Consider the following 18,243-nt stretch of genomic DNA (forward strand, 5'->3'; position numbering starts at 1 on the left):
ACAGAAAAACACACAGGTGTCCTGTGCAAGGGCTGGAGTCGAGTCCCTGCTCCCCGCTCCTCGCCCGATGCTTCGTCTGCACCAGCCCAGCAAAGGGTGCGTTGCCCGATCCCACCCGCTCCGGCCCCAGCATGTGGTTTTGCCTCTGGAATGGGGGTCACTGGCCAACTTCGGGGCTGTGGGGGCTGATGGAAGCTCAGCGGCTTCCAGCTTGCTCCCTCCTTGCCTGACAAACACTGCACACTGCTAACATTGTGGAGAAAGAAACAGGAGTCCAGATATTGCTACTTCATGCAGGGATTTACTAAGAGATGTGAAATCTTCTCTTGGGTTTTCTTCAGTTCCCTCCTTCCTAAATCTGTTGTCTGTGTGATGAGGGCAGACACTGTGCTCTGTCATACCGAAACAGGACACGTGAGATAGATCTCGTTGGGTTCTGACCATTGCACAAGTCCTCCTTAGCCCCACAACGTGCCACCGTCACCAGTGTCTGGCAACAAGCTCAGAGAAAACCATCCCCGTGGTTTTGCTGTAAGTACAGGGGTTTTGCCTTTTCTGCACCGAACAATATTTATGTGCTTAAGGTGACTCTGTAGCTCTCCATACGCATGGTATGCGCTGACAAATATTTCTGTGGGGTCATGTCACCTTGAGAAATATGCCTTGCTGCATGGAGCTGCTCACCCAGCGTCGTTCTCCTTGTGAGCTGGGCCCTGGACTTTAATCTTAGGGCACTGCTGAGATCTGTGTCTGCTGAACATTGTTTATAAGATTAAAGGGATATTATGAGTAACAAGTTTTAGTTAGCTCTTTGATGCTATTTCAGTCGCAAAACATTTGAAGCGGAGCGAAACGGGTCATAAAAGGCTCCAGAAAACAAATATTTAGCAGGGTTTCTGTAGCTGTTGAAATGAGTTAACGGCATAAAGGTGGTGAAGGTTGTACCAGGTACAGCACCCCCGGCAGAGGTGGGGAGACACTGGTGCTGGTGCCTCGGAACTGGCTTATCGTGCTTCTGAAGGGGATGGTGTGATGTGATGTGATGCGTGTGACGGGGTGGGTCTAGGGTCTGATGACACCGCGGTTATTTTCTGTCTTGTGTCCTCTGTGTCGTATTGGAAGAGGTTTGCAGTGTGGAAAACGAGTTCTGCAAATGTTTGCTTTCTCTTTCCATTGGTCTGTGTCACACCTTGTGCCATGGCAGGAATGATCTCGTGTCTGCCCCACCTGACACGTGCTACCTTCAATTGCACCGGTACTTGAGAGTTCAGGGAAAATGAAACATTTCATTATTTATTTCCCTGTGGTGATGTCTGTACACTTGAATCACGAGATTTGATTACATTTACATTAGCATGTTAATAATTCATCAAATTATCTAGCCTCTTAAATGCAGCTATACAGGGCATCATCGCTAAAAATATGATTCATCTGTACTTGTTTCTGGATGGTGGTCTGTTTGAAACGTTTTCACTTTTCTTACTGCTATGGGCACACTTGGGAGCCTTTTTGTCGTGTCTCATGTATTTACAGTGTAGGTTGCTAGAGCTGGGAATGTTTTCCATTACATTTTTAAATGAAGATTGTATATATGGAAGCCTGTATATTCTTATACACACAAATGTATCTATATATGTATGTTATGTAGGTTATCTTTAAACACCCCCAAATTTAGATTTGGTTAAGGTAGAAAGCTGCAGAATGGAAATGGGAGGCTCTGAGCTAAATTACGTCAATGATTTTTGATCACAGTGAACCTAGGGACTCACAAAATAGGAATTTTGTGATTAGAAATGCTGTTTTGAATTTTTTTGAAAAAATGCTAGATCATACTGATAACCCTAGGTTTTATTTGAAAAGGAAGATTAACATCCTGATCACAAGGAATAATTGTTACAATATTTCACGTTGCACTGAAGCTTATTGCTAAAATCTTCTGTTTGACACTGGTGGATATTCTGCTATTTTATCATATGCTGACTTGCATAGGGAATGTAGAATTCTGTCAGGAGTGGAAAGTAACAGTGGCTTTCATTTAAAATAAATAAATAAATAAAAAAAGGCAGACATTAATCAAGCTACCTGGGCTTTGCTGTAATGAGGTTTCCATTGTGCCTTTTGAGTACAGCGGAGAAAGACCTGTCAGCGGGTTATTAACCGCTGCATCAGAAAAATGTTGTTACTTTCCCTATAAATGCTGTAACCTTCACCATGATGAAGATTTATCTAGTGCTTGATTAAAAAATGTCCCAAATTCTACAGTAAAAGGAGAAAAGTGTGTTAAAGTTAAGGAAGTTGTTGACAAAGTGGGTCATTAATAATGTTCCGAGGCCTTTGTACAGATGTGGGGGGGATGAATTATCAGTCACGAGTTTGTAATTTCCGGGGTTTTGTCATATTAATGCAGATTCTTAACCTCCATTATTTTGTTTGTGAAACATTCGGTTGGGTTTAATTGCCTGCTTTTCAACTATAAATATGATCTGATAATGGGAGTTTTAGAGGCAAATTCATTTTATTGAAATAGGTTTTTCTCAATCTTTTCCCATTGTATTATGAATCCAAAAGGAGGGTGATTCAACTGAACACAGTGAGCGTGCTGGGAACTGAAGTACTCTGTTCTGGTCCTGCGCTGGGCACAGGGCAAGTTCATGAACAGAACAAACCTGCCCGCCTCCCCCATGCGCTCTCCAAGTCCATCTCTAATTGTTAGGATGAGCACAGCCGACCAAGAGCCAGGACCCCACAGGCAATTGCCGCGGGGCTGCACACCCAGCCATCTCCCTAAATTTCATGCTGTGCATTTACATATGCATTGGTTTCCTATAAAATGCAGAACGAGAGCAATATTCTCATGTTAACCACAGGTGCCACTCTGAATATCAACACTCCGCAAATGGATGTTGTTTGAAGGGTGGAACAGAGAAACCACACTGAGTGCTCAGGGTAAGTCTAGGACACTTCATCTATTTTGATACACAATTACTGTCCACAGATGCATATAGCCCAGATCTTTTGTTTGACAATGCATGGAAAAAAATTGTATCTAAGTTTGTCTCCCTTGAAAGAATTGATTAAAAATAGCTGTTCTTTCTCAGCCACGATAATGCTTTTTTTTCGTGTTGCCTTGATAAGGACACAGTGAGTTTGTAATGAAAAAGTTATACAAGAAAATAAATGAGGCTTCTCTTTTTTTCTTTTTCTCCTTCAATATAAGTGCTTCCACATCAAGGCATAATTATACATTAATTTAACACCTGTTTGCTTTGAAATTTTACTCTTATAACATTTTAATGTCCCCCCTGGACAGTGATTCTCATTTCTGGAGAGCTGCGAGGTCACAGAGAAAGTCTGATGCTTCAAGGTGTGCAGGGGATGCTTGAGCTTCTGCTTACTGTCCTTCCCAACCTCATCTCCCCCTGCCTGTGGCTGTTTCCGAATAAAGTTTAACAGCATCTAAACGTTCTGAATAGTGTATTCATGCTATTTGCATGCCCATAATTCTAATTATCTTGAGACTAGCTTGTGCCAAGTAGGCATGTGAACAGCTTGCCCAGTCCTACAGCAGCTACCACTGCAGGAAACTGCTCTCCTAATACCTGGAGTGTGTCTCAAAAGTCATTCTGACGTAAGATGTCTTTCAGTTACAACTGTCAATCTTTATTATAGCTGTTAATTTTCTTAATTACAAAATGATAACCACAGTGCTTTTAATGAGGATGGCAGGCGGTCCCTACACTTCAGTATGTCAGACCTATGAAGGCAGGTGCAGAGCTTCACCCTTAGCCCACTGCTCTGACCGCGGTGACACGCGTGGCTGTGCTTCACACCGGCTCTTCTGCGTGAAATGAAACCTCTGATGCCAAATGGCTAAACAGAAAGCCGTTACGGCATGGGGTTAGTCTGTTTGGAAGCCTGGAAGCTATTACCATCCTCAGAGCTCAGTGTGTTGAAGGTTAGCAGGCGGTGGGGCACGGGGGTTCAGACCCCTGGAGCCCTGAGCCCCGTTATCAGGCTAAAGCTGAAGGTTTTCCTGCTCCAGTACCCAAACCCCGCTGTCCTGGTTTAACCCCGGCTGGCAACCCAGCACCATGTGGCCACTTGCTCACTCTCCCTTACCCAGAGGGATGGGGAGGGGAATCAGGAAGGAATGTAAAAATCAAGGGTTGAGATAAGAACAATTTAAGAGGTAAAGCAAAAGCCACACGTGCAAGCAAAGCAAAGCAAGGAATTAATTCCCCACTTCCCACGGGCAGCCCAGGGAAGCCGGGCTCCATCATGTGTAACAGTTAGTTGGGAAGACAAACACCTTAAGGCCAGATGTCCCCCTCTTCCTTCTTCTTCCCCCAGTTTATATACTCAGCATGACGCCGTATGGTATGGAATAGCCCTTTGGCCAGTTCGGGTCACCTGTCCTGGCTGTGTCCCTTCCCCAGCCCTCTCGCTGGCAGGGCCCAAGGAATGGAAAAGTCATTGGTTTAGTGTAAACATCACCCAGCAACAACCAAAACCATCAGTGTCCTACCAACCTTGTTCTCACCCCAGAGCCAAACCCCAACTCTGCACCAGCTACTGAGAGGAAAACAAACTCCATCCCAGCCGAGACCAGGATGCAGGCGTACCCCGCGGAGCAGGGAATCAGCTCACAGGGGGGTAAGTGAAACCACCTGGAGCAAGTGCAGGTATTTTTGCTTTCCTCTGCCATCCGCAGAGTAGATGTGTCCTGTGGTGTGGCAGGACCTGCAAGGGGGTTGTGGTTTTGTGTAAAGGAAGGGGATGAGAAGTGCTGTGAGTTCGTGTGCGTATTCTTCATGCAGTGTGCTAAGAAGTCCTAAAATAGTCTTCCAGTAAACACCCCTTGCCTTCTTTCTTGACAAGAAAAGGAATAGCAAACTCCCTGCTTCTTCCATTCTGACAACTGGCGATTTTCTGTTCAGCTTTTTCCCAAGACGTTATAAATCCCACCTTCTGCTTTTTCAAATAAAATCCCATTTTTACCTCTAAGGAAAGCCATTTGAAACGCACTTAGCAACCGTCAGAGTCTATTTTTAGCTTCTATCAGGGTGTAATGTACAAATTGTAATAATCTCATGCTTGAAGCTTTTTTCCCTTCTTCCCAGAGATGTGAAATTGCTGCAGTTGAATAGGAGTGAGGGAGACGGTGCAGCTCAGCTCTGCCCAGAACTCATTCTCTCTGTTTGTGTCTGTGTATCTCAAGTTGTTCACGTTCACCTTTAGCAGTATGGTTATTTATGGGCAGACCTAGCCACTCTGAATGTGCTGAACAAGGTAAACTAAGTGTATATTTTTAGATTTCTCTCTGACAAAAAGTTCTGTGGTCAAGGTTATTTGTGGGACAGGGAACCAAATAGAGTCTAGAAAGACAATGAATAAACACCTTCATGACTTCCAGAAAGGTGGGGGCATAGAGGGACTGTTTGGCGAATGAAGAGCAACTTCAGGCTCTTCTCCCCTAGTGGACCTGGAAAACTGGGCTGTTGTTATTAAACTTAATCCTAAGATAGAATTATTTTTTTTTTTCCTACAAATGCACTGCGCTCCCTTGGATCCTGGGAACAGGACACTTGCTGGAGATGTCGGGTCTGCAGAAGCTCTTGGGGGGTGTGTGGGGGGAAGATGTGTCTTCCATTAATCTGTCTGTGCTCTCTGAAGGATGATCTTAGGACTGTAGAACTGGGTTGGGCCACTGGTGTTCCCAAATCACTGCTGCGGTATACTGTCTGAGACCTTGGCTAAGTCATTAAAGTCATTAACCTTCATGTGATTTAGTTCATCACTTTCAGCTCATATTTCTATCCTTTTTTCCAACTCTTAGACAAGGCTGTAATAAAGACAAAGTTTGTCCATCATGATGTTCGTGTGCTTCGGGGCACTAGTCTGGGGGTAAGCTCCTGAGGCTGCTTACCAGCTCTGAGGCTTTGTTGGCAGCATCTGGCCTTCCTCTTTGGTATTTGGCACTGCCTTACTAAAATGTGTTTTTCAAATCTTAACAACCTTGTCTTAATGCTACCATCTAGTAAGTCCAAAAGGCCTCATCCATTTGTGATGGCACACCTAAGCCATCAAACATGAAGAAGCTGATCACAGCTTTGGTCCACACATACTGATGCGTATGGAGGTGTCAGTATTTACCCAGTGAAGCGACTTCAGAGGGTGAACTCCCAGGGATGCAAACAAGGCAGAAATGCTAGAAGGAGGAGAAGTCTACTCAGGTCAAACAGTCCTTTCCCTGGAGCCATGGGATGATGGTTCTGTGCTGTGTATTTCCTGTCACTTTGTTCATTTTGAGTTTTGAATGGCAGAAGTGATGGGACTCCCGTTGCTCCTTTCTGGAGATCAAGTGACCTCCTGTGCCAGATCAGAAATAGACTTTAAATAATTCATTGAATAAAGTCTAGGATTTTTGTAAACGTCTGTCTGATTCTCCTTGCTCTCTGTTATTCCTGGCTTTCCTACCAACCCATAGAGCACACAGTCACATTCCTCCTGTCATCACATCTACGCTGCCTCCTTTGACTCACAGATCGTCGTCCCATTTCTTTGAGCGTTTGTTAAATTTTTCCGTATTCTCTTGAATGAAGGAATTATTTTACTCAGTAATAAGAATTTGATTTCCCCATTCGAGTGTGCTTTGCTGTGGTCTGAAAGAGGACATAGACATTAACTTCCTTCCCGTGGAACTCGCCTTACATCAGTAGTCAGCATGTTAAAGCAAATTGCATGGTACTGTAAACATCAAGAATCAAGCGCTGTTCTCATTTGTATCCATACAATCATGCTGAGAAAAATTCAGCCTGTAGAGCTTAAAGACACGCACTTTTAATCCTATGCATTTTGTAAGACTAATAACCTGCTTGAAGGCTTGAGGGCGCACAGCCTGATTGGACAGGATAATGTAGGGTAGCAAAGCACGAGGCAGAGTTCTGAAACATAATTCTGGATGGGAGGAAAACATAGGAAAATTGGTAATATTCCTTAATTCCAAGTGCTCTTGCAATCATATCCTCATTACTGAAAGGGATGAATTTGTTTATGCTGTTTAGCTTCAGGCTGGAAAAGAACATAAGATACATTTCCTTGCAAAGATACATTCCTGTTTTATTTGATGCTCTGAAATTAAATCAGAAGGAATATTATTTAATCAGTGAGAAAAGAAAGAAAGGTCTGAACAGGCATCTAATAAATTCATGGTTGTCACTGTGTGATGTGAGGTCCCCTGGAAAGTTAGGAAGTGTTTGAGGAGCTGTCAGGCTTATGTTCTCTCCTGGCATGGCACAGGTGTCAACACCTGAGACAGAATTCCTGAACAGCTCCGCATGTACGCGCCCTGCCTCGGGGAGATGCAAAACTAGAACTTTGGTGAGTTTTGGTGTGTTGGTTGGTTGGTTGTTTTTTTAAACTGGTGCAAGCTTGATTTATTTCCATCACATTTCTACTCACTGTCTCACTTGTGATGAAGTTAGGCCAGATTTATCCCAGGCTAAGCAGGAGTAAAATGTCGCTTCCTTTAGGCATCCACAAAACCTTGTGTGAGCTCCACTTTTCTCCACTGGATGACATAGTTACTCTGGGGTCCTGTGGTGAGTTTGCAAGTGAACTTGCAAGCTATTTTATCTTTTCTCTTTATTGTAGATACTAAAACCAAAGAGGCACATGCATTGATAACTAGTGAAGCCCTGGTGGTGGTACTTGCCAGAATGTTCCTTGTTCTGTGGCTGCAATAGACTTGGGTTTTCTTTTGACTGTTTTTTTTGTGGGTTTTTTTGTTGTTTTGTTTTGTTTGTTTGTTTGTAATATAACCTTCCTAGTTTGTGTGGATTATAGCATTCCTGGTGGGTGTGTGTATACAGGATAAGAAGAAGCTGGAGTCAAACCCAGAGCCCTTTAAATAACAAAACAAAAACAGCAATGCAAAAGTAGAATTGCATTGTACCTCATTTAAGCCTCACTGAAATTTCCATTCTGCAGGCATTTAAATGTTGTAGTTACTGTGGCACATCTCATTTTACTTTATTCCCTGGTGGATGTTTCCCTTAGAATTTGGTACAGATGCTGAACAATAAAGTCTGTTGCAAATTGCTTTCCAACTGCTAGGTAATTACAGCAGATTTTATGCTAAATGTAAAGAATGTACTGCTACTTTTTAATAAAGGGAACATCTTTCCTTATCTGATGCTTTAATACTGTCTCGTTTGTCTTACTTTCCAGTGGAAGGACCAGTTGTTCACACCCAGGAGGAGCTGCTGGTATGCCTGCCTTTCCATACTCTTCCTCAGAATCTGTATGGTGCAATGATCAGCTGGAAGTTCAAGTCCTTTGTGTATTTGGTAAGTAACTTTAAGTATTTAATATGACTACACTGAGGCCACAGAGCATGTGTCTATCTGTACTTGTTACCAAACGGAACAGAATATTTGGTTTCAGCAGGTTTCAAGGATTAACTCCATGTTTTGTCCCATTTGTCAGCGTTTACTAACATGACCAGTGACATTATAATCTCTGATACACCAGGCAGAGTAAATATGAAGCTCCTCATCCCTTCTTAGAGGGAGATTTTTCTCAGTGCCTCTGTACACAAATGAGCATCTTGCCCTGCAGCAATAGTGTTGGTGACTCCTCTGTACCGCAAAGCAGGTGAACTGAGATGGGGAATCATTTTGTGGGGAGAGACCATCAGCAGAGTGGGGTACCGGGGAGCTGGCTTCTCAAGATATTGAGGAATTCAGTAGCAAGAGGTTTGTCGTGCTGAACAGTGGCACAAGCACTGCAGCCACCAAGAGGGTGGTGGTTGATGTCCTCCCGCCCCGTCCCTGGCAGAGCTCATTGACCTGGTGTCACGTTCAAGGTCTGTGACTCCAGTGTCTCAGGGGAGCTGGGTCAGTGCAATCTGGGGGAGCGTAGGAGCTGCAGAGGGTTCAGGGGTGTGTGCGTGAGCTGAAATATATTTGAAACCAAGTGAGAAGTTGGTTCCTGGAGAAAAGGAGCTGCCTGTGTGTCAGTGCCTGCGGGCTTGGGCTGGCTGGGTTGGTGGAGTGAGGGAAGAGCAATGTGACCAAGCTCCAGGATTCACTGCTGGGTATAACTCCTTCTCCAGGGCCTGCTAATCAAAATCTCCTTCCATCAGCAATGCTTTGTAATGCTTTTGTAGTGAGCACCTGCGTTTTATTACAGCAGAGATGGCAGAATGTTCCTGCGCTTGGCAGAGGCTGGGGAGGGATGCTGCTGGTGGGTTTTGTTAGGTGGGTAGCTGTATAGCCTCAGCTTTCTCAGGCCACCCTCACATTATTCTGAGGAGAGTATTATGGAGAGCACAGCCCCCCAGGCTGGGGAGAGGGCGTGGAGTATTAATAGGTTGATGTACTAATTGCTTTGAGGGCGGTGGAAGATGATCGCTCGAGGAACTCTTCATTACCAAGTGATGAAAGCAGCGTTGCTGCTCTGCTCCGGGCTATTCAGTAAAGCCACAGCTGCCTGCTCAGCCCTGGGCTCTTGGAAAGCCCCTGTGTGTCTGCTGGGCTGGAGGAGGACTCGAGGCTGTTGGTCGCTGCTGTCAGCCCAGGGCAGGCAAGGTGCTGTGCTGGGGTAGCAGGAAGCCCCACTGCCCCGGGAGCAGCAGGAGCTGCTGCGAGGGGCGATGGAGTCTCCAGCCGGCTCCATCAGCAGCAGGGCTGGGAGCGCTTCCACCCGCTGCCTGGCCTTGCACGGCAAATGGCAAGGGTTTGGGGCTGTGATCATCTGCACTTGCAGATTTGCACCTGGGATCTATGGGAAGCATGCAACTGAAACGTATTTTAAAAATGTGACAATTATTAGAATCTAAAAATTGATCTGAGCCCACACAGGGTGCAAGTGCCTAAGAGTGAATTGGAGTAACATGTTGATTAAACATATAGGGAGAGTAACGCTGCTGTGTTTGAAACCATTGCAACCCTTGAACTGATGAGAGAAGTAGGATACAAAATCAATCCCAACATCTAGGAATATGCATTGCTAAACTGCATGAGAATCAAGAAAACCTAATTTAAAGATGTTTCCCAAGAGAAGGTGCAAGTGTGCAACAAAATGTTTAACACTTCTGTGAAGGAGGGAAATAGTCATGGAGAGGCCATTGAGATGATTGTATAAAATGATGTTCGCAGTTCTCTCGGAGAAAAAAAAAAAAAAAAAAGAAAACAAATTTAAACATATTAGCCCAGCCAGTAAATCACAGTTTAGTGTTTAATTCTGTGCAATTACTTTGATATTAGTGTGATAATGGCAAAAGACTGTAAGAATATGAAAAAGTAAAGGTAGTCAAGGGTAAGATTAGTAGCGTGTTCATGAGTTTCTGTGTGCACAAGTAGTAGAACCTGAAGCTGTAGCTCTGGAAAGTGGAGCTTCGAAAAAAGTCTATGAATGCCATTAGCAGTGGTCACTGAGAGAACTCGGAGGAGCTGGAAAAGCCCTGGGCAAATCTTTGGAGAAATCCTGTTGTCATTTGGAAACTTAAACAGGCAACTCTTAAAGGCAGGAGACGCACGGTGTCCAGCCCCCACCACCAGCAGGGTCCTGCCCCCACCACCAGCAGGGTCCTGTGCCCAGCCGAGTGACGCCGGGACTGTCACACATCCCACGGGCGCTCTGCCGGACCTCGTCGGACACGGGCAGGTCTGGGCTGTTCCTTAGTCGTCCCCTGCTGCCTTGTGGTGTTTGTAGTCACATGCTGCAAGAACCTTTCTAGTGGCTTCCTGACGAGAAGGGGGGTGGTGTGCGGGGTTTGTTTGATAACTGGTTAGCTGTTCTTAGAAGGGTTTGTGTGCTGGTAAAGTGTATGGTGGCAGCAGCCCCTGGTGCCAGAATCGTCTGCAATCAAAGCCTGTGCAGCAGGGCTGGGTGAAAACAGCTTTCAGGTCTCTGGATATTGTCGTGAGTTCTAAACTGAATCTACTGTTGCTGTTTATGACCTTTATCTATTTCCCATTAACTTTTATGTGACTGATTGATGGAATGCAGAAACAAAGCGGTGCAAACACAGCGGTGTGATTAGTGCAGAGGTTTCAAGCTCTGGTTAATGTGTTACCCAGCTGGAGGAGCACCACCAGATTACTCGTCCCAAAGGTCCTCACTGGAGGTCGCTGGGGGTCCTAAAGAGACCTCCCAGAGCTCAGGAATGCCAAGGCCTGTCGGCATCCACCGATGTGACAAGCAGCTCTGGTAGGCAGCCAGAGGTCTGACCTGCTCCCCTGCCCGGTGCTGGCAGAGGTGGCAGATGAGATTAAATAAAACAAGAAGGGATGGGATAAGGTGAGGTGATAGCACAAGACAGGTGAGAGCGCTCCTGCGCTCCCACCAGGTGACATTATGTTCAAAGCAAATACCCACATGGCTAGAGAGGCAACAGAAGCCCCATCAAGATACTTTCTGACTTCCAGTAACACTGCTGAGTAGTTGAAATGTGCAATTTAACATATGGCTAATAAACTACTAATTAAAACAAATAGGAAACAGTCAACTAATCAAATCTCCTTGTTGCCATATGGCAAAAATCCCTGGCAGCCTCTGAGAGAGGAGTCACCCAGCCTGGGGTATCAACAGGGACCCAGTGACTCAGCAGGGGATTAGGGTGAAGCAGGGAATTCAGGGTGATTACTCATCTAGTTGTCAAACACAAAAAAATCTCCTTTTCTCTATTACTTCAGTTGCTGTGAGGCTTTACCACCGCCCGTCATTTTCCCTCGCGTGACTGGCAGGATGGGTCTGGCACGTGCCCGTACCTGCTGCTTTCCCCAGCCCCTGCTCCCAGCTCCCGGTGGGAGAAGGGCGAGGGATGCGGATGAAGGATCTGGCACGCTGCAGTGGCAGCTGGGATGTTCTCCTCGACTGCGACATCTTTTGAGGTGCTTTCACCTGCATCCAGGCTACTGAGAGGAGTGTTTGAGGAGTAGTTTTGTAAATGCTTGCCTAAATACCTGTGAGCAGTCAGTTGGGAAGTGAGTGGATACTCGGAGCCCCAACAAGCAGAGCCGTTCCCCTGCGGCTGGAGGGGCCAGGCATCCCACTGGAGTCAGGCTTACAGATGTGAGGAATATTACTGGGGAAGATCTTGATGGCAATTCTCAGGCTAGGATTTGCCTGCTCGATGTCTTTGGTTGAGAAATCCTGCGTGCTAATGCATGTGGCAGGAGGGCAACCAGGTTGAGGATAATTTACAAGCAGGAAAAAAGCCTCTGAGTGATTCAGCGAGAATTAGCTCTGCTGCACGCACGGTCTTGCTACTGTGTATGAGTGAGAAAGGCACTGGCTCGAGAGTTGAGGTAGCGCTTCAGTCTCTGACCCATTACATCCTTGGCATTTCGATCTAGGCTGCTGACAGTAGGCTCGGTTACAGTGCTGAGGTGGTGATATGGCTCTTTAGTATAAAGAACAGTATGTAATGACGCCGCGTGGTGTTTTACATATGGTAAGTGATGGTAGTCAGACTGTTCTATACGGAGAGAAGGTTGGTTAATTAAGCTACATCTTAGTCAATGATATGAATTAAGAACAAAACAGGATGTTTGCCCTGTCTCTTTTATTAACTTACTTCATCTGTGTAACAGCAGCAGCTGGATGACTCACAGCCATTACTGAGGCATCTACAAGCTACTATGGTCACATAGGCTCCAGAGCAGAAGAGCACTTTGAACCCACACAGCCAAACCCCTAGTTTAGCGTGGGAGTCAGTGGATCATTTTCTGCGTGTTTGTACCCCAGAAATCTAATTTGAAACCATTTGCAACAGATGAGCTTTAAACCGGCATGGTAAGTCACAGTATAGATAGTAAATCCTCCCAAGTCATGAAAGCTGTGTCCCCCTTTCTAAATTTATGTGTTCCTATAGAAGGTATCTCATCCTCTCTTGAACAGTACTTTCCAGTTCTTAAATGGAATCATCATTTATAAAGAAGCTATAACTGCATTTTTTCACCCCTTTTACCCTTGTCTTGGTTCAGACCTAAGTCATGTCGCAGGGGATGTGAATGCAATGTAAAACTCTGAGTTAACAGATCATAGCCTTGGGGTGTAGGAAAGGTCATTTTCTGTGGGGATGTGAGGTCAAAGTGCCCAAACCATGGATGGTGGGAAAGATTTCTGCAGTGAGAACCCATTACAGAGTTTTTTATTTGACTTCTTTTTTGCAGATGGCTAGTAGGAGACAAAGCTTGATATTCTTCATGAAGTGACAGAGTTATAGCAAAATGTGACAGAAGTGACTTAACTGCCACAGGGAAGTACTGGGCTGAATCCATCAAGACCCTCAATGTCCCAGTCATCATCCAGCAAAGCACTTAAGCACTTGCTTTACTGTAAGCACCATTTAAATCAGCGCTGACTTGCTTTGCTGAATCAGGAGCAGAGTTCAGTGTAGTTCAGGAGTCGGTCTGTATGCCTCTGTTTTTCAGTCGCATAGTATGTCCCTTCCACTTTCAAATCCTGTTCTCTTGAACTGTGAGACTTTTGGACCAGAGAATATCTCTTAGCAACTATGGGCAACATCCCTAGCAGCCTGGTACCGGAGAAAAAGAGTAAACCAGGTCACCTAATAAATAATGAGAGTCAAAAGGGATGACCAAACTTGATAGAAGACATAGAGTTTTTCAGAACTAAGGAAATCAGTCATGAGCCCATTCTAGTTATGGCATATCTACAAGTAGATGGGGTTTTGCCTTTTGCTGCTGAACAGCCAGCACCAGGCTGATCACGATGTTCCCTCCTTGCCTTAAAGCTGTTAATGGATCCTTGATCTCCTATGGCCCATCTTGGGTTTATTTACTAGTGAATTCTGCATTGCTTCTCCCACTGGGCATTTAGGTGCCCAGAGTCTGGCAAGACTTCTGAAATTAGTGACTTTCTCTTATATATGGTGATTTTTATTATATTATGGGTGATGGGTTGCATAGGCTTTATAAAAACACTCTGCAATCATATAGCTATAGATTTAGAGAGAAATGTCACACACAGAGTTTTCTTCAATGAATGTGAAACCGTGGAAAGGTAATTTAGTCACATCAAGTAGAGTCTTATCTCCAGGAATGGACTGTGGCTGGACCTTGAGCTTTCACTGGCATCCAGAACTCAGCTGCTGTCTCTTCTTCCCAAGCTAGAATAGTAGCCAAATGCTCAAACCTACACCATATGCTCTCTTTTAGATTTTACTTTTGGACAGGAGTCAGGTTCCTAGCACTTGCCTTCTAAGTGAGCCAGATAAACGTGGAGACGACAGGATGCTGTTGCAGGCAGGGCTGCCCTCCCCGTGGAGCTGCAGGAGGTTTAATTTTCCTCCCAAGGGTGCATCTCAGCCCTTGGAGGGATGAAACAGGCTCGTTTTTTTACTTAGAGCAGGGTTAGCACCAGGCACGCTACCTGGAGCAGCATGATGTATATCGCATGAAATATCTTGTTTGAGGAACGGATATTTCTGCCGTCGATCATTTACAAAAGACCTGTCGGCGGAAACGCGCTGCACTGCCCCATCCCCCTGCTGCATGCAGAGGGATGCTCTGCCGATGGCAGTGTGCTCTGGACGGGGGTATTTTCCAGGCTCGCCTTCGCTTAAGCTAGTGCTAGCACTAGGTTCAGAGAAGTCACCCAGCAGGAGACGCATCTATTTTTGCAGCAGCTCCCTGGTTTTTCACAAGCCATAGGAGCCTCGTGAATGCTCAGCAACCGCCTCGCACCCCCATCCCTGCCGTCTGAAGCCTGATCAGGGGGTGAGTCATGAGCTCTTGTGCTCCTGGAGCTGCCTCTGCGCCACTGGCCCGCTTGACTCGCGGCGTGGAGCGGACCTTGCACCACTTCCACCCCTCTCTAGCCAGGAGCAATAGCTGTATTGACCTCTGGTCACACTCCCCAAGGAGCATCCATCGTCTGAAAGGAAAGCGGCATGACTCAGGCTGGCCAGGAGCTGAAAACACGTACAGGTGTTGTGTTTGCCGCAGATCTGTGTTAGAAACAGCGTAATCCCTAGCGAGTTATCACCAGTGGCCCTGCTCAGAGCTGTACGTAACCGTAATCTTCCCTATGTGCCCCCCCTGTGCCTCCCCCAGCGCTCTGCCCAGTTTCAGGCCACACCTTTTGTGGCTTTGTTTTTTCCTACCCTACTTTTTAAGGGATCCCACACACATTAGTTTCTCATCAGGCTTCAGAGTGCTCATAATCAGCCCTCTGAGATTAATTAGAGACCAATGAAGATGCAGTCGTTTTATTTCAATCCTTTCTAAGGCATTACAGGCAGAGCCCTCAGCTGGGGTCTAAACGCTTCTCACTTAGTCCTGCTCCAAAGTGCCAACAATTAGGTCTGTCTGGGAATTGTCTGTGGCGTGTCCATGACACTTTACATGGTTTAGCTCCCTGGGTCTGTGGCTAAGGCTCCGGAACCTTTAACTGGTGCTAAAACCATTTGGCTCGTCGTTCCTTTTCCCTGCACAAGTTACTTTAGAAGGAGCCTGGGTGAGTGTTCAGGAGCTCCGCCAACACATTCACTTTGCATTTCAACCATATGAAAACAGATAGTTGGGAGTGAAAAAATGCTGGTGAATGTGAAAACATGTGGCCACAGGACTCTAGACTCATCTAGTGTTCTTTTGCAAGTGTCGCTGCACTCTGAGGCTTGAAGGGAAGATTTGAAGAATGACAATGAGGTCATTTTTTCAGATATTCACAGACTGCTCTTCAATGTTTGATGAGCAGCATGGGGCTCTTGATGGAAAATGACTATGGAGTTTTACAGGTTTTTTTAGTTTGCTTTAATTTTTATTTATTCCAGGTGGATAAGGTGTTGGGAGAGCTGATTTTGGCTTTCTAAAAGCCTGTCTCCACAAAAGCAAGACTGTATGATACAAGCCTGTCCTTGCCTTACTTTTCCTGGTGCTGTCTGAAGCGCTCTGCTGTGAGTGATAGCAGCCAGTGTTCCCAGTAGTGCTGCAAATGTTCAGCAAAAGTGATCAGATGCATTTAGTATCTCCAGTGGAGAGTTTGTCTCATGCCTTGTCCATGATTCAGTAAAAATACCCTTGCATAAAATATTTATGAAATACAAATGAAGACTTAGACCCTCAAATATCGGGCTGCGTAATGATGCATTTATCGGCATCGTGGAGTGCTCTCTTCTGCTGGAAATCTGTTTGTAAGAGGCACCGGGGCTGCTGGAGGCCAAGCGCTTCTGGCAAGTGGCCCTGCTCACGCAGCTGTCCGGCCAGGAGCACAGCCTCCTGCCTTCCCCTCAGTGCTGCCCCGTGGCAAAACAGCCTATCTGACATCTTCAGAAAATTCCTCCTGGTTCCTGTCAGGAAGATGAGTGGCTATGACCAAAGCAGGAGCCCACTCAGGTGGTGATGCCAGCCAGGGGCAAATGGGCAAGATGCTGCTTTCTGCTCTGGACCAAATCAAAACTTGTCATCCCAAATGTGAGTTTGGGACCCCCCTGTCTCTTCTAGTACCCCTTATTTTTCCAAAGACCTAGCTTGGGGGTCCTGCTACCTTCATCTTCCTCCATCCCAGGCTGTTTTCCCCCTCCCAGTGGCTGGGGAATTTGTAAGGATGCTCCCAGGGTGCGCAGTGGTGTGTTTCTGGGGGCTGTAAACATCCCACGGACCACCTACCCCTGCCCCGGGGTGGGTGCTGCCGGGTGGGAGGTTTCACCCCACTGAGCCCAGGGTGTGAGCATGCCGTCGTGCGGTGGCTGCAGGAGGCCATTGTGCTAACACAGCGGGGGGAAACTGCTGCCTGGTGTTAGAAGTTCTCCAGGTTTCTTTCATGATACCTGTGTTTTATTCCAGTTGGCAAACACCGGTTTTGCACAAAGTGGCATTCATTCCAGAGTCTTAACCTGATCCCTGCTGGGTTCAAAATTGACAAAACTCTACCTGGCTATTAGTAAGGTACATAATACAGCAGCTAAATATAGAAATGACAAAGGCTGTCCCTGAAATAGTACCAGCATGGGGATAAAATCAATGTCATTTCTTGCACAGTTCCTTGACAGGCATTTGCTAGAAGAGCCTTATCTGTGCCTGTCAGTGATTCTCAGATACTTCTTGATTCCCGTTGGAAATTGCGGAGCCGTCGGTGCCTGACAAAGGGAACAACTGAACCCCTGGGCTGAGCCCTCCCTGGGAAGGAGCCTTCTCCCTCCCTCCAGGGCTTTAATGTGCTCTCCCACACGAGATCGGGGTGTTGAGGTTTGCAGTGGTGCATCTTGGGTCGCTATTTTTTCTTAAATTATATTGTTTCCTTGTGTACTTTTTAGTAAAGGTATTTGCTTCTGTCTGGTAAGGCGCAGTATCCTTTTGGCATTTCAGAAGAGGTGGGCAGGATGAATTATTCATTTTAAAAGTGTGTGACATTATGATGGAGCTTCAGCAAAGTACATTTAAACATTACAAAATAGGATGAATCAGTTTAAACTCATCTGAGCTTATCATATATCAGATAAAATGACTGATATAAAGGCTAAAAAGGAAGAAAAAAAAGCTCTTCTCAAACCATTTCTAAATCAGACTCCAAAGCCTCACCAAATATGAAAGAGGGTTTATTTTCAAATCTTCTAATGCCAAGAGGTTTAGGGAATAATTGATGAAAATACAGGGTTAAACCCCTTTTTGCGCAGACTACTGGGACTGCTGGATCCCTGGGGACACAGGTTCCTCAGGAGAACTTGTGCACAGAGGAGAAGGAGAGGCTCTGGTCAAAGCCTAAAGGGTAATGTGTTAAAAAGCAGCAGAAGGAATCTCATGGGGTGCTTCAGGAGTCTCCTTAGACTTGTCTCTACTCAGTCTCCTTTATTCCACAGTGGTGGGTTTTTTTCTGAAAGCACAAGTGTCAATGTTTTTCTAAATCCTCCCGCAAAGTCTTTTTCTACTAAGGGATCTATGGATCCCCTAACTTGTACAACGGGTGTCTTAAAGTGCATTGCGAATAGGATGTTTAGGTTCAGAATTTATTACAGCCCTTGTTATTTTTATGAAAACTCTGTCTTAAAAGGTCAAATTCTGGGGAGAAATTCTCTCTAAATAGTACTTCAAACAGAATTTCTGCTTATCTTTATGCTTTAAATGTTGTTCTTTTGCCAACTATAGTTGTGCTTCCTTCTGGGGCATCAGGATGCCCTAAGGTTGGGGTGAGCGTAACAGGCGTTCCCTTGTTGAGGTCCTGCTGGGACCTGGTGTGTGGTCTCTCGCGATTCCTCCGTTTGAGGAGGGCCAG

At 45.7% G+C, this 18,243-nt stretch overlaps 2 protein-coding genes across 7 annotated transcripts in view; one reads left to right on the forward strand and one right to left on the reverse strand.

The window, feature by feature from the left end:
• Positions 1 to 18,243, forward strand: part of LOC308054391 (uncharacterized protein) — a 258,573-nt gene that overhangs the window by 72,450 nt on the left and 167,880 nt on the right. Inside the window, exon 3 of the mRNA XM_080367130.1 lies at positions 8,230 to 8,348. Coding sequence (XP_080223256.1) covers positions 8,230 to 8,348 — 119 coding nt within the window. The remainder of the gene's footprint in view (positions 1 to 8,229; positions 8,349 to 18,243) is intronic.
• KCND3 (potassium voltage-gated channel subfamily D member 3) overlaps positions 1 to 18,243 on the reverse strand; it is a 130,304-nt gene that overhangs the window by 72,334 nt on the left and 39,727 nt on the right. The window lies entirely within an intron of this gene.

Source organism: Falco punctatus (genome assembly GCF_963210335.1).
Source record: "Falco punctatus genome assembly, chromosome: 17".
NCBI lineage: Eukaryota > Metazoa > Chordata > Aves > Falconiformes > Falconidae > Falco > Falco punctatus.